At 44.8% G+C, this 16,015-nt stretch overlaps 1 protein-coding gene across 1 annotated transcript in view; it reads left to right on the plus strand.

Annotated features, from left to right (window-relative positions):
- The window catches only part of CNTNAP2 (contactin associated protein 2), a 2,027,980-nt gene that overhangs the window by 1,872,880 nt on the left and 139,085 nt on the right, over positions 1-16,015 (plus strand). Inside the window, exons 19-20 of the mRNA XM_073899330.1 lie at positions 5,305-5,541; positions 12,831-12,964. Of these exons, the coding sequence (XP_073755431.1) occupies positions 5,305-5,541; positions 12,831-12,964 (371 nt within the window). The remainder of the gene's footprint in view (positions 1-5,304; positions 5,542-12,830; positions 12,965-16,015) is intronic.

The following is a 16,015-nucleotide window of genomic DNA, read 5'->3' on the forward strand; positions in this document are numbered from 1 at the left end:
ACTAAAAAAAAAAAAAAAGGCAGATTTTTGCCAGTGTAAGGCCAGGAGAGAAACTGGTTGTATTTCAGGATAGTAGGGCCTTGGGAGTACAAGAGAAAATGAGTTAAAGGAGAGCTGGGTCCTGCAGATTACCCCGGAAGGAGCCAGGCCTAATGCAGAATCAAGATATATGCTGAGGGGGGATGGCCAAGGTGTCTAGGATCAGAGCGCCGCAGCATTTATTTAACTTTTTTACTAGAAGATTCATTAAAAAGCAGTTCCATGAGAATGACCGTTCTGGACAATGGATGACAGCTGTGAAAAAGCTTGAATGACCCTGAGGCTGGGGCTTAGGTCTGTGTTTCCTTGGAGTCCCGTGTCTGATCCCCAGCAGTTCTTCCTGGGTTTTATAGAACTTCTTATAAAGTGCAGAGCTTTCAGGATCCAGGTCCTGGGACAAGTTAGAAGAGAACTGTGAAAGGCAGGAAGGAGTAAGCAAATATTAAAAGTGTTTCTTTATAGCAGAAAAGGCAAGAAGCCTTCTGGTATGGACTGGGTGTTTGTGTTCCCCCAGATTCCTATGCAGAAGCCTTAACCCCCAATGGGACAGGATTTAGAGATGGGGCTTTTGGGGTTACTTTGGTTTAGATGACATCATGAGGGTGGGGCTCCCATGATGGGATTGGTGTCCTTCTAAGAAGAGGAAGAGACCAGAGATCTAGCTCTCCCTCCCTCCCTCTCTCTGCCATATGAGTACATAACAAGAACACGTCTGTCTGCCAGCCAGGAGGAGAGCCCACACCAGGAAAGGAATCAGTTGGCACCTCCATCTTAGACTTAGAGCCTCCAGAATGGTGAAAATAGACTTCTGTTGTTTGAGCCACCCGGTTATGGTCAATACATATGGTTTGCTCGAACGACTGGCTCAGTGACTGAGTGAGATCAGGCGCTGGAGGCAGTTCACACAGGCTGGGAGATCACCTGTGAACATCTCCTCTCAACTCCGTGTTTGGTGATGGGTTGGCAGCTTGAACTCAGCCGTGGTGGGAGCGTTTACACCAGCGGAATAGGCCAACACTATAAATCGGGGCCTCCCCTGATTGATAGCAGAGAACCAGCTACTTAAGATTCACCAGCATACCACTGCATCAGTTAGACGAAATCTTTGTGTGAGCAGAGTTCCCTGGAATTCTCACGTTCAGAATCAACCTTAACTCTTGTTGTTGCTATTTCCGTTTTATTTGGTAGTGCACGATGACAACTCTTCAGTTCCCTTTCATGACCCGTCCAGAATTACTCAGCATTTGTGGACTCTCCTGGCAGACTACCCATCACTTAAAGCATTGTTTCAATGGGGAAGTATTTCCAAGTTGCAAGTTACTGACTTTAAAGTAAACTTTTAGAAAAGAGCCCCTGTGTGGGTTAGGGACTTTCAATTCTGGGTCCTCGTGGGGAAGTGAGAGAATGAAGATTCATGTTGATTTTTAAAATAGAGGTTGCAAAATATAGCCTAAGCAAAAAGGCAAAAAGAAATGGAATTATTGAGCGTTAGGAGGAAGAGATGAGGAGCAATTTAATAACAGGGTGAGTACCAGCTATTTGCTTCTCCACGGTAAACATCAGGGACTTGGTCAGAAGAGGGCAAGAATATCTTTGTGGTATTATTCTGGAATGGACAGTTTGTGGATTTTATTCCAAATATTTGCATGCTTCTTTGTCAATCAGCGTTCCATCTCGAGAACCAAGAAATGATTGCAACAAGGTTGTTTGCCTGCCTCAAGTTTCCTGGCATCCTTATGATCCTGAATCTACAGGTGGCCGACTGTGGCTCAGAATTTTGGGAAACATGATAGAATTCCACAGATCTCTTTTGTAATACATCTTAGAATAACGAGACTCCAAATTTAGCATTTTTTTATCCAAAAAATGAATATCCTAAAACTTAAGCTATCCTATCTTAGCATTCTACATCAATCATTTTGATCATCCAATGAGGGAAAAGATGTTATTTGGGGCTTGTTAAATTAGTGTTATCTTTAGTTATTCCTTCAGGAGGGATGGGAGTATTCCTTTCCTAAATGATATTACACACCCTGATTTGGCATTTCCTTAAAACTGCCTGAAACACTGAAATGATGGCTATAAATATGCCACTTCGAAACTGAAGTGGTTCACAGCACTCCCAGGCCCCGGTTTAACAGTTGGTTTATGATGTGGTTTCAGAATAACACTTTTAAGCATGGTATTTTCCTTCCTCCAAAACTGACATGAATCCATAAAGCTTTATAATGATGACTCTAAAACACACCAAAAGCATTCTCGGTGGCATATTTTTCGATTTATCTAAAATCCTTCACTTTCTGAATTTCTCTTCATGATCTGCCTTGGAAGGGTGGTCACCACTGGAGCTGAAAAGTGCGTCCTCTCTCGGCCCGATGCCCACTCAGCTACCTGCTCCACCAGCTGCGCTCTCCCCCCTCAGCTTTGGCTCCCAGGATCTCAGACTCCTGTGTGCACCAGCATTGTCTGGGGTGTCTGTTATGCATACTGATTCTCAAGACCCTCTGAATCAGGCCCTCTGAGCTAAATTCCGGAGCTAGGCCTGGAGACCAGCATTTTTACAGAGAAACGTTATCGGGGACTTGGTTGGGCCCCCACTCTGGAAGTGCGGTGACTGGGGAGAGTCTGGCTCAGGGAAGCCCAGGATCTTGCCGGCGATGCGTGGCATCTGTAACTTGGTGCCTGGGGCCTCCAGGCTTTACCTGCTTCCTCGGCCTCTGCTGCCCAGAACCCCTCCGTAGGCCCAGGTTCTTCGTGCCTTGATCTTGAGTTTCAAGTGCCACACACGTTTATCTCGTCCTATACCTTATCCCTTTCTGTCTGCCTCTGGCTTGTTTGAACTCTGGCCTGGATCTCGAGGCTTTCTCCCTGCTCCCTCCAGGTGCCAGGTCCATCTTTTCTCTCCTGCATCGCCCAAACAGGTTCTTAGATAATGACCCCTCATCCTCTGGGAGACCCTCTCTGTGGCAAAGGGAACCCCTTGGCATGTCTGCTGCAGGTGACTGGCCCTGCCTGCTCTCCTTGATTTCCCCCCACGCAGCCCTGCCATCCGTCACAGCAGCTCAGAGACGTCACAGAACGTCCATCTGTCCCACTAGGCTCTGAGCTGCTGAGGGCAGGGATCACCTCTTTTTCCTTCATTGTTTCCTCAACACCTAACCTCAAATGTAGTGGGGCACTAATGAGTCTTGTATTAACAACTGATGTTGCAAAAAGAGTCTATGACTTTCACCCGAGGCATGATGCTCTGATTGCACCATCTCCACTCCAACTGTTGATGTGTGCTTCTCCCTCAACTACAAAGCTGGTCTTCCTTCCACCTTTACAAAGCTATTGCCGCTGGCTCTTTGGGTCCTAGATTCCATGCCTTTTCCCCTGAGATGTCTTCCTTGACCCCTGGAGATGGGGCTGGTGCCCCTCGTGTTCCAGAGCCCCCGTATTACCTGGTCCTGCGCCCACCACACTGCTTCTGATGATGCCTAGAATCCCCTAGATCAAGGGCTGCTTGGGAGCAGGGATGGTAACCTCGGTGCCCAGCAGAGTGCCTGGCATCCTGACGGCACTCAATAGATGTTTGCTGAAAGCATGGGAAAGCCAACTCAGGATCCTCCAGGCAGTGGAGGTTCTTACCACATAACTTGCTGAGTGAACCTCCATAACACCCCCCAGAAGGATTTCAAATTGTTGACATGTGTCCTCCCATGCCCACTGCTGGACAGAAAGGTCTCAAGGGTGACGGCGACCATATTTCATATGTCTGACATCCCAGTGAGTCCTTCAGTGGCTAGTGTGGATTAAGTATTGTTTAAGTATGTGTTTCCCATCAAAGGTACTTTTGGCATTTTGAACAAGACCGTTCTTAATTATGTAAGACAGTCTCACACACTGCAGGCTGGTTAACAGGTTAACAGGTCGGTTAGCAGGTTAACACAGCCCAGATCCACCCACAGGTGCCTGATTCCAGACCCTGATTCACTACATTGTGCCGACTCTATTCGACACTTATTTAACGAGAACTTCCAAATTTCCAGGTGTAAAAATCCTTTTGGATTTGTCCTCCCCTATTAATGACAACATAATGGTGTGTTTCCCAAAATATATTCTGCATAGTGTTGATCTAGTGGGTGTCAAGTGTCATGTGAGCATGACCCGTTCCACAGGCAATGAAGTTTGAGAAAGCCTTCCAGAAGGGCACCTGCAGAGGGCAAAGGAACGGTAACTGGGAAGACCAAACAAAGCTTGATAGGGAACCTCAGCCTTTCGTGCTGAAGTAGGAGGTAATTTAACAATGGGAGAATCAACAGAGGAGCTGGTCTGCCAGGAAGTGATTAGGACCCACTTAGCGGGCGCCTGGGTGGCTCAGTCGGTTGGACGTCTGCCTTCAGCTTGGGTCGTGATCTCAGGGTTCTGGGATCAAGCCCCGTGTTGTGCTCCCTACTCAGCAGAGAGTCTGCTTCTCTCTCTGCCCCTTGCCCCCGCTCGTGCTCTCTCTCTCTCAAAAATAAATTTTAAAAATCTTAAAAAACAAAAAAGAACCAATTAGCAATGAGTAGGCCATTGACAGAGACCAATGAAGGGTTAGTGACTGTTCTTCTAATTTCATAATAATACCAATAATAATAATAATAATAATAATAGGTACTATTGCCTTGGTGCTGATCATTTCATATTATCTTTTATTTTCTCCCTTTCACCTATGAAATACCGAGGCCTAAAGCAGTTGGTTAAGTAACTTCCTATAAAGCCACACAGTAATTAATTAATGGTCATATTTGAACCCACTCCTCTCAAACTTCACATCTTATGATTTTTAAGGACTGTCCCCAAAGCCCAAAGGGACTTGTCCCAGGGCTCTCCTGTGCAAACATCCAGAACAACCCATGAACTCCTTAAATTGGTATTTGTGTTAAACCACTGCCTTTATTTTCAGGGTACCTCTTCAACCGAGATTTATTTGGCCTAAGCCCTGTACATGAAAATTCTTTCTGGTATGATTTCTGTTTCTTAATTTTTATTAATATATTTTTTTAATTTACAGATCTCCATGCTCTATTACATGCTTTTTTTTTTTTTGATAGATGATCCATGTTGATGAAATATGGCCCATCTCTTTAGAAAGTAGCCCCATCTGATCCCCTCCTGGAGGCAGGACCTGCCTTCCCTGAACAACAAAATTAACGGTCTACCCAACTTTAAAGTGTTGGCGGTATCAGCATCCGATTTCCCTTCATTTGTCAATTACCTCCGCCCTTTTCATTTCAACAGATGTTGGCGCATTTTTTGAAGAGGGAATGTGGCTACGGTACAACTTCCAGGCACCGGGGGTCGGTGGCAAAGAATCGGGCAGCCGGTCAGACAGCTCCCCTGATCAGCAGAGTGCCCCTCCCGATCTGGCCCATGAAGGGATCCACTTCAGCTTCAGTACCTCCAAGGCGCCCTGCATTCTCCTCTACGTCAGCTCCTTCACAACAGACTTCTTGGCAGTTCTCATCAAACCTGCCGGTAAGGACAAGGATGCCTCTAGAAGATCGCTTTTTCACAAATAAGAATATTGTAGGTTGATCGGGGAGCAAATCTCTCTCGTTCACTTCCCAGAAAGATGGCATGGCTGAGAATGTGGAGACGGCCTCTATCACTGCCCACACCTCCTAGCTCTGCACTGGGTATCCCGAAGTCTTAGCTCCGTAAAGATCAAGATTATCTTCTGTGCGAGCAAAAATTATTGTTACAAACCCAGGTCAGCTTGAGTTTTAAAACATAGTAAATTCTTAAGCTTCTCTGGTCAATTCACTGTTGGTTAAAAAGATTGGGGGCAGAGGGAATATTTCCTAAGATTTTTCCGTTCAGAAATTATTCCTAAAGAGATAAGTCAAAAATCAGACAAAGATGCAGCATGAGAATGTTCCTCTTAGTGTTATTTATAAAAATAAGCATTAGGAAAGACCTACAAGTTCAACTGTAGTAAAATGGTTAGTAAAAGAGGGAGTCACCATTTTAAGAAATATTATGTATCCATTAAGAATAATATTTATGGGTAGCAATGGAGAAAAAAAATATGTAATACAATGTTAAACCAAAAAGAAAAAAGAGAGGAAGGAAGGAAGGAAAGAAAGAAAGAAAGAAAGAAAGAAAGAAAGCAAGCAAGCAAGCAAGCAGGCAAGATAGAGCCTTGACTATACAATATGGGCTTATATCTATGAAAAATATGGATGGAAACCAAAAAGTAATAATATGAGCACAAGGTGCCTCTTGTTGATCGATTTGCTTCTCCTGAGTAATACTCTTTTATAAATGTCAAATCCTCACAATGAGCACAGTGTCCACATGTTGTAATCAGAAGAGATACTAAGTAAAATCAATGAGGAAGCAGAAGAAAAAAGGACATGACCCCGGCTTTCCAGAAGTTCACGAGTTGAGTTCATTTCTCCTGGATCAGGTTAAATTGATTTTTAATCCATTGATGTTCTCCACCCACAAGCCCCAGCCTCTTGGTGCCCGGTGGTGGTTCTCACATATGGCTCATCGAGACATCATGAACATGTCCCAGAAGATGCTGTATTGTCTACTACTTAAGTCACTGCCACATTAAAATTTAGTCCCCAACTAAATTTTATCTGTGTACTCGATATATGGATAAAATATTGGTATATATTGGTACCAATTGGTACCAATTGGCTATATTGGTACCGATATCAGTAACTATATCAGTAACTCACATTCCCATAACCTACCCCCGTCTCCATGAGCGCTCATGCTGGTATCCATGGGCATTCATCGTGTGCAAGGGTTTTGAGTAATCAATTCTGTATCGGTGCTACCATTTAATGATGCCCGATGGTGTGCTATGTTGCACACGCATTAATTCCTACAAGCCACACAACCACGAGGTAGGTATCGTTCTTTATCCCCTGTCAACAAATGGTAAAACTGGAGTATGGAGAGGTTAAGTGACTTGCACACTCAGCTGGTGGAGGCAAAACCACAATTTCTAAGCTCAGCTGTCTGATTCCAGGCCCTGAGACCTCTACCACTCTCTCCGTAAAGCAGAGATCTCTAGCACACTCTCAGCACATTTGGAAAGCACGACCAGTTGGTTTCTTTCTAACTTTGCAAGGCTATCTTCAAACTGCTGATGAAAATATGTTTTTTTCACATTTCAAAGACTTCATTTTTTATTAATTGATATTTAAAGTTAGAAAAATGTGAAGAAAGCATTCAGGGGAAAAAAATCAATAAGGACTATGCCAAAATATCAGGAAAAAAATTAAAAACTAGGAAGTCTTAACTAATTGCCCTGGCACCCCTCAAACATAACATATTGAAAGCCATATCACCATCATGGTTCCCCCAAAACTGGTCCCTCCTCCAGACCCTTTGCTTCTGCTGTTGCTGCCCCCTCCAGACACCTGAATTCCTGAGTGTGCTGTCATTCACAAAGGCACCATCCTTCCCCTTCGGGGAGCCACTCAGGCAAACAAATCCTGCAGAGTCTAGTTACACTGTGTCCCTCAGGGTATCTCTTTCTTTTCTTCCCCACTGCTGGTATCCTGGAAAACGTCTTCTAATTCAGTGCTTCCTGACATCGTTCCTGCCATGGCACACATAGGTTATTACATTTGAAATGGCACTTGAGTAAATGGACGTGGCCATTTGTCTTTGGGAGGCCACCAACCCAGGGACCCCAGCAGCCCGGCCTGCCAAGGGTCTGCCGAGGTCTGAGGGGCGCCCAGCTCCTGGCACCTGTTAGCCTTTCATGGAATAACAGTGCGCCTCAGACACATGCCTCTCCCTGCTTCCGGTCCTTCCCCCCCTTGCTCTTACCCATCAGGGTCTTCATACGCAGTGTCCCTCATCATGCCTTAGTAGGGCTCTCCTCCTCCCAGTAAGTGCAGGAGAAATCCCAAAGCCCACTAACCTGCCAAGCTCCAGGGTAAAAACACCCAGGTGAGAGCTCCAGGTGTAGAACCAGAACGTCTGGGTTTGAATCTGCTTCTGCCCTGTGCAGGTTGTGGGACCGTGATCATGGGCAGTTAGCCCCCCTATGCCCAGGGCCCTCTTCTATTAAAATAGCACCTCCCTCATGGGGGTGTTGTGAAAATGGAACGAGTCAATAAGTGTAAAGCACGACCCTATCCCCATGCAGTCTGTGTGTTAGCAGACACTACATAAGTGTTAGCCGTTACTACTATCCACAGCCCACAGATCTAATCTACATCCTGCCACATGTGCATGCCACAAATCCCTACTTTTCCTCATTATTCCCCAAGCTCACGTGACACCTGTGCCCCCGCCCACCACCCTGCTCCGTTACCTGGAGGAGCTCCATCTTCATCCCGGCGCTAACACCTACCTTTCATTCTGGAGCCAGATCGAGTCTCACCTCCTTTCAATGACTTCTCCTTACTTTAGACTCCTAGTCCACTTACTTTCAATGTCATTTGTTTGGCACTTAGTGTATTGTTATCTGTCTTTGTTATAAATATGCCCTGCTTCCCAGTGAGACGAGAAGCGCCCAGCACTACGTCTCCTGCCTACAATAGGTGCTCCGTAAGTGTTTGCTGATGATAATGATGAAGGCCAGGAGAGAATAAATCTGTTAAGCATGTTATTTGCTGCAGCCAATAAAAGAGCAGTCCCTTATAACCACTTTAATTCACTTGGGAGGTGAACATGAGATGCAGGAAGTGAAGTATTTTTCCATTTTAATAATATTTTATATTAATGGAAAATATTAATATTCTCCGACTATCATTTAGTGGTTCTCGTGTACTATTATTTGAAAGGAATAAATATATCCTTTAAATTTTATTATTCAAGAAAATTGCCATTACTGTTTATGGATATCCACTACATATAAATTTAACATTCCAACTCGTCTGTTTTCTCAAAGCAAATCATTGCAGTTGCCATTAAGTGAGACAGTTACAGAATTTTTAAATCATGTTTACAAAGAAAGCCAGAAAAGAGAAAAAATACTGAAAACAGCTTAATACTGATTTTAATGAGCTGGAGAACATAACAGGACCAGTGACAAAGACAGTAGGGAGGAAAAGGTCTTTTTTTTTTTTTTTTTTTTGCATGATTACCATTTCCTCTGACCTCTAGCCCTCAAAGGCAGGGCCCGCTCTTTCTTCTCTTTGTAGCCCCAGGGCCAGACACAAGGGGTTAGAGACGGACGTGTGTCTTAGAGATGGACTCTGCACAGCTAGCCAGCCAGATAGCCCACGTTCAGGTCTTGAAAAATTGGATTCAACAGTGCTTTTCATGAGCACTGAATAAATGTGTTCTGAAGAAATGAGTAAATAAATGATGAATGCATACAGCTGTATATTCAAGAAAACTGGCTGTGATTATACACAGTCCAAGCATGAGAAAGAGGGAATAAAAACTCAAGACAGTCAACTTGTTCTTCTGCATGTAGCCAAACAACTGTCTAATCATCTCCTGTTCAGTCCCAAATAATAGATTGTTTTTAATGCTGTTAGGGTAAAGGGAAAAAATGGGGTAAAACACTGAGGGTTGGGGAAAGAAGCAGCCCAGAAAAAAAGAGAGCAGCATATTCAAAGGTCCTGGGGTAGAAAGGAGAATTGTATTTTCTAGCAGATAACAGAAGTCCAAGGTAGCTTGAATGTAAAAAGTGAGAGAGTAAATGGCATCATTTGAAAATAACAAGAGGCAGAACTCAGATCAGACAAGGCATCATACACTATATTAAGAATGTATGTCTTCATCCTAGGAGCAACTGGAAGGCTTTGGAGAGTTTTTAGTGAACCAGTGAAATCATCAGTTATGCATTTTGAAGAAATCTCTCTGCAGGAAAAAAAGCACAGAAGCAGGGAGACCATTCATTCATTCAACAGACATTTATTCAGCAACTACTAAGTATTGGGCATATTCTAGGAATTGGGAATAAAGTACAGAGAATATAAACAAAAACTATTACTCTCATGGGGGGAAAATAAGGCAGAAAAGAGAAGACCTGGCCAAGGGAAAGGATTGGGTAAATTCTTCTTTTAATGAGGAAGTCACAGAAATAATCACTGAGAAGATGTTTAAACAAAGACCTAAAGCAGGTGAAGAGTCCTCCATGCAGAATACTGGGGACTGAGCATCCTAGACAGAAGAGCCAGCCAGTGCAAAGGTCCTGAGGCAGGAACATGCTGGCTTCTGAGGAAACAGCAACGAGGCTAAGGTGGACTGGTGAGGAGTTAGCAAGGAGGAGAATAAAAGATTATGTCAGAGATAAGAGGGCAAGATCATATAGGGCCTGGTGAGCCATTGTGCAGACTTTGATTTTTACTTTGGTTGAGAGAGGAAGGAAGCCATGGAGGGTTCTGAGCAGCAGATCACTCTGACTGCCCTCTATGAAGGGTCTGGGTATGTGGGGGCAGAGGCTGGGTTTAGGCAGGGGGGAGATTTGTTAATATGGAGGTGAGTCCAGTAACCCAGGCAAATGATGGTGGGGGCTTGGTCTAGGGGGTAGAAATGGAGGTGATGAAAAGAAGTAAGTGTTGGGGTGTATTTTAAAGAAAGAGCCAAGGAGAGTTGCTGACAGATCGTGTGTGTAATGTAGGAGGAAGAGGGGAGGCAGGGCTTTTGGCAGGAATAGCCTGAAGGTTGAAGTAGCCATGAACTGAAATGTGGAAATTTGTGATGGAATATTTTTTGGGGGGAAAGGCCAAGAGTTTGGTTTTTGCATAAGATGTATTTGAAGTGCCAGTAAGACCTCTCCGTTAATGGGTTTGGGAGTGAGGAACTCAGCTGACAATGAAATGAGGCCAAGAGGAACCATTGTTAAGGAGAAACGGATTCGGATCAGGTGGTCCAGGCAGAGGACCACACAGGTGAGGCTCAGGTGGTGGCCGTCAGGTCCCTGATACCGCACGGTCAGCACAGAGGCACCAAGACAGGCCAGCTCTGCGTGGAGCTGCATCCACCAGGAGCAGGGCTCCCCTGGGATCCACCCAGGGTACCCCCGGGGCCAGGGGATGCCTGTGCTTTGATGGAGATGAAGGAGAGTATGTGAATTCAGACACACCTAGGAGGTGAAAATCAGCAGCACTTGGTCAAAATGCTATAAGCAAACAAATCTAGGATAAAATACTTAGGTAAAACTCAGAAACAGGGAAGGTTTGTCAAACTTGCTCAGAAAGCGAAATTAGGAAATACAGTTAATTTTTTTATTAATCTCATGTAGGCTGCTTTCAATTCCAGGGACACGGTAGAATATTTAAACCACCTGTGTAACGCTACAATGCCTAAGTAAGGGAGGGCAGCATTTAGAAACTGTTGCATTTATTTGTGGACATATGGATATGTACGGACATGATCAATTTCTGGGAATTTCTGGGAAAAGACGCTGCCAAATATTTAGAGTAGTTATCTCTCGGTGGGATTTCCGGTGACTTTCTTTTCTTTCTTTTTTTTTCTTTCTGTTTACTTCCTAAGTTTTAATTATCGTATTTTATTTCACGACTTAAAAATCAGTTTATCCGTTTTGTTCCTCAAGAAGGAAAAGGAGGGGCGCCTGCGTGGCTCAGTCGTTAAGCGTCTGCCTTCAGCTCAGGTCATGGTCCCGGGGTCCTGGGATCGAGCCCCGCATCGGGCTCCCTGCTCGGCGGGAAGCCTGCTTCTCCCTCTCCCACTCCCCCTGCTTGCGTGCCCTCTCTCGCTGTCTCTCTCTCTCTGTCAAATAAATAAATAAAATCTTAAAAAAAAAAAAAGGAAAAGGAAAGAGGCAACAAAGACCGTGTGAGATGATTTACAGTTGGCCAAACTCTCGCTAGGTTGCTGGCTCCGTCTTCAAGCTAGGGGATGTCGAAGACTATTAACACGAAGATTCCAATTTGAGTTAAAAATGAGATAAAAAATTGATGTCTTTAAAAATCATAAATAAGAAATACAAGTTATGTTTGCTGTGCAGATTAATTAACAGCAGGATCTAGAATATTATATCGTCTTTTTTTTTTAAAGATTTTATTTATTTATTTGACAGAGAGAGTCCCTGAGCCGAGCAAGGAACCTGATGCGGGGCTCGACCCCAGGACCCTGGGACCATGACCTGAGCCGAAGGCAGACGCTTAATGACTGAACCACCTAGGCGCCCCTCAGTCTTTTTTAATATTATCTGTCATTACTGGGGAGAAGCACGATGGAGAGAAAAACAGAATAATTGGTTGAGGCCAAGTGAGCTGGAGCAGAGGGGCAGTGAGGACTAGTGGGCCCGGGAAGTCCATCTTTCCTTTGATTTGCATTCAGATTGATGCAATCTCTAACCTAGAATAAAATTCGTCGCTTTGTTTTCTTGGTCTCAGTGAAGCCACCCCAACTCCCATATATTTATCTTTTGTAAATTATGTTTATTTTTAATATTGTATGCTCATGATTCTTTTATGTGCCGAATGTCACAATTTGCGGATGGTGTGAGACCATCTCTGCATCCTGCATTTATTTTTTATTTCACATGGTATTTCATCAGTCTTCAGGCGTCTCCACAGTCCTATATTTTATATATGTTCTCATCCTCCTTCCCAGGCACAGTCCCAGCTTGGATCATTTAGACCATTTGCCACTTCAGTGTGAAGATGACGGTCACTGATGGCTCACTGTTGGTAGACTGTAAACTACTGTGGGCCCAGTGCTCTTAACCCTTCTGGTTCAGCATGCCATTGAACTAGCGAGTCAGCATTCAGAACAGCCATGGTATCAGCAGACAGCGAAGGGGGCAAGCCTGAGCATCCAGTGAAACCAAGAGCAAAGAAATGACAGTTTCTTTTCTTTTCCTTATATAGGAAGCTTACAGATTCAGTACAACCTGGGCGGCACCAGGGAGCCCTATAACATTGATGTAGATCATAGAAACATGGCCAACGGACAACCCCACAGTGTTAACATCACCCGGCACGAGAGGACCGTAATTCTCAAGGTATACACAACGTGCGCACATCGGTCGTATGTGATACTGTATTATAGTCTCTCTCCTCTGTTGTACTTGGATGCTGGTTTTGTTTTGGGTGGTTGGGACAGGCAGAAGAGATGCTTATTACACTTTCTCCTACAAAGTCCTAACCAGGGATGTAGAAGGATGTATCGCTACTAAAGGAAAGACAGTGACGGAGTTAATGGTGAATACATTTCTTCGGGAGAGGGTTGAATAAATGTTTACTAAGTATATTCTCTGTAGCCTTGCTGCTTTTAGGCTCACACATCTATCAGTCTCATGTTTTTATCTATCACACCATCTTTTTTTCTGCATGCTCTCAGATGTCTGAAGCTTATCCTGTTTCCCAGCAAAGGTTATTTTGGTTTATCTGACCTAATTCTTTCGCTACTCCAACACAATATGAATAACTACGGGTTTTGTTTTTTTTTTTTTTTCTCTATGGATGCTTCACCCAAAAAATCCTCAAAACACAGACCTTCCCTGGAATCTCAGACTCTGGTTGTAGGCTTTCAGCACACAAAGGGATGGTTTTATTATGACAGTCAAATTTTGCTTCAGGTTCATTGATTGTCCCTACCCCCACCACTGATTTTCACAATGAAGAAACCAGCCTGGGAGGCACCATGAATAAAACATGGCATGAGGAATTCTCCCTGGGAACTAAGCCAAAAGATCAAGGATGGGAACTGTCACTGCATTCTCTAGAAGGAGTTCAAAATAGATACCTGTCAGGAAAAAGAACAGCAGGGGGATACTGTTTTGTCAGAGAGTGGAGTGCCATTTGGCAGGGGTTCAGCAGCCACTCAGACCTCATTCGGATTCGGCTGGTTGTGGTGGGAAGTTCAGGTTGCAAAGAAAAGGCACAAGTCCTGCCTGTGTTTGAGCCCCGGTGGATGTCAAATTCATAACTTGATATGGAGTTTACGCTTGGCCTTTAGCGGGAAATGCTAGAGAGTATTTTAAGGACAGGTCTTTCCTAGGAAATTGACAACGTGCAGTTAGAGCTTCTCCTACAATCAATCAAATATGTGTAGGTAAGTTTGCCTGACGGTGGTGGGCAGAGTCCCCGAGCCTAGCGCAGTGCCTGGCTCATCTTGGAAGCTGCAGACTGTTTGCTGAGCAAAATCAAGCCCATCTTGAACCATAATTCCAGGTTTATTCAGAATAGCCAGCAAAGCCAGGAGTGGCACAGTTTATATCATTACAGGATTAGGATGGTTTTATACCATTTTTTCAACATTATGTGTATTGGCTTTTTTTTTTTTTAATTTTTTTTTTTTATTGTGTGTATTGGCTTTTAATGAGAAACATTCTCTTGTCTTACCCCATGCCATCTGTCACCTCTTTTCAAGCGACATCTCTCGCCATTGTGGCATTACAGAATAATGTTAAAGTTAAAAAGAGCTCAACAGTCAGCTTTCAGGGCAGTGTGGTGCAGGAGGCCTACCTGAGCTGTAGAACCCTGCAGAGTTAGCTCTCCCTGTCTCCAAGAAAATGCTCTGTGTGTTAGAACTGAGCCTTGTGGGTGGGCAGCCACGGCCACAGAGGAGGGCCAGGTGGTAGGAGGAGAGAGCAGATCTGATAGAGCCATTTCTGGGTATACTTCCCAAAATGAGGTCCAGCTTCTGGCACATTCTGCCAACTGGGGATTCTTTGGAACTAACCAGCAACCCTTTTTTTTTTTTTAAGATTTTATTTATTTATTTGAGAGAGAGCGAGCCCAAGTGGGGGAAGGGGCAGAGGGAGAGGGAGAAGCAGGCTCCCCACTGAGCAGGGAGCCTGTCTCAGGGCTCCATCCCCAGGACTCCAGGATCATGACTTGAGCTGAAAGCAGATGCTTAACTGACTGAGCCACCCAGGTGCCCCCTAACCAGCAATCCTTTAAAAACAAATATCAGTTTAATGAGAGCTGCTACCTGCCACAGAATTAGAGATGGCCCTGAAGACAGGGAGAGGGATAGGCTATTTTAGGAACTTGGGGCTTTTAAGGCATGGAAAGCCAGAGAAGTCTAGGTAGGGGTTGGGCCAGAGAATGCAGAGAGTCCAGGAGACTGAGGAGGGCTTGGGGGAGAGGCCAGTTCTATTGCTCAGAGTTCTTATGGTTGCAAATGACAGAAAACCAATTCAGAATTCATTTGTAGGGAAAATTCCTAGTGTCGGTCATGGAATTTAAGAAAGGGCAAACTATAGTATTGGAAGAAAATCCAGGAGACCTGGAGGATTACAACAAAGACTAGAGGTGGTTGACCCTGTTCTGCCCTTCCCTTCTCCATGCTCAATCCCTCTATTATCTCTGCTTACCCACCCCGCTCTGAGGACTGGATCAATCCGTCTTCCCGCAGGCTCCCGCTCCTACATATCATGGAATGCAGACACAGGAGCACGGGGTGGGCTCGCATCTCAGTTCTGCTACCAGAAGAAAGCCTCTTGGTTTTCATTTTAAAACCTCAGGGAAGGTCTGTGATTGGCCTGGCTTGGGTTGTGTGTTGCCCTATTGGCAGGAGGGAGAACGGTGCTTGGCAGCCCCAGACAGATGCTTAGAGTGGGGACGTGGGGGAGAACCCTCCAAAAGAAGAGGAATGCAGTTCCAGAAATAGAGACAGGAGAGCTGTGAAAACACGGGCTGGGCCACCCTTGGAGCTTAGGAACCGCATAGAAGTGGGAAGCGCTCCAAATTCATGGACAAAATTCTGCCACAGGAATTGTACCGAGGGTGGTGGAAGGTCCTGCCCTCTCTCCTCCTTCCATTTGATCAATGCAATTGCACTGAAAGTTCTGGATGTATTTAGAAAGCCAGATGCCTCAACCCACGTGAATTCAGCCAGGAAAGACCTCCTGGTCTCTGGTGCTCTCAGCCACTCCAACCCAGCTCAGATGGAAAATAGGATGATGTCAGAGGAAAAAAGATAGGGGCCCTCCTTATGGGAAAGTAGGTCAGACAGACTCGCGGCCCTGCTTTCTTTCCAGTGGGGAGAGCTTGTGGAGAAGGAAGGTAAATCTGAGGGTACCTTTAGAACTCTAGAAAACACTGAC

Source organism: Callorhinus ursinus, unplaced genomic scaffold (genome assembly GCF_003265705.2).
Source record: "Callorhinus ursinus isolate GAN/ISIS: 27379988/994484 unplaced genomic scaffold, GSC_fseal_2.0 scaffold12, whole genome shotgun sequence".
Taxonomy (NCBI): domain Eukaryota; kingdom Metazoa; phylum Chordata; class Mammalia; order Carnivora; family Otariidae; genus Callorhinus; species Callorhinus ursinus.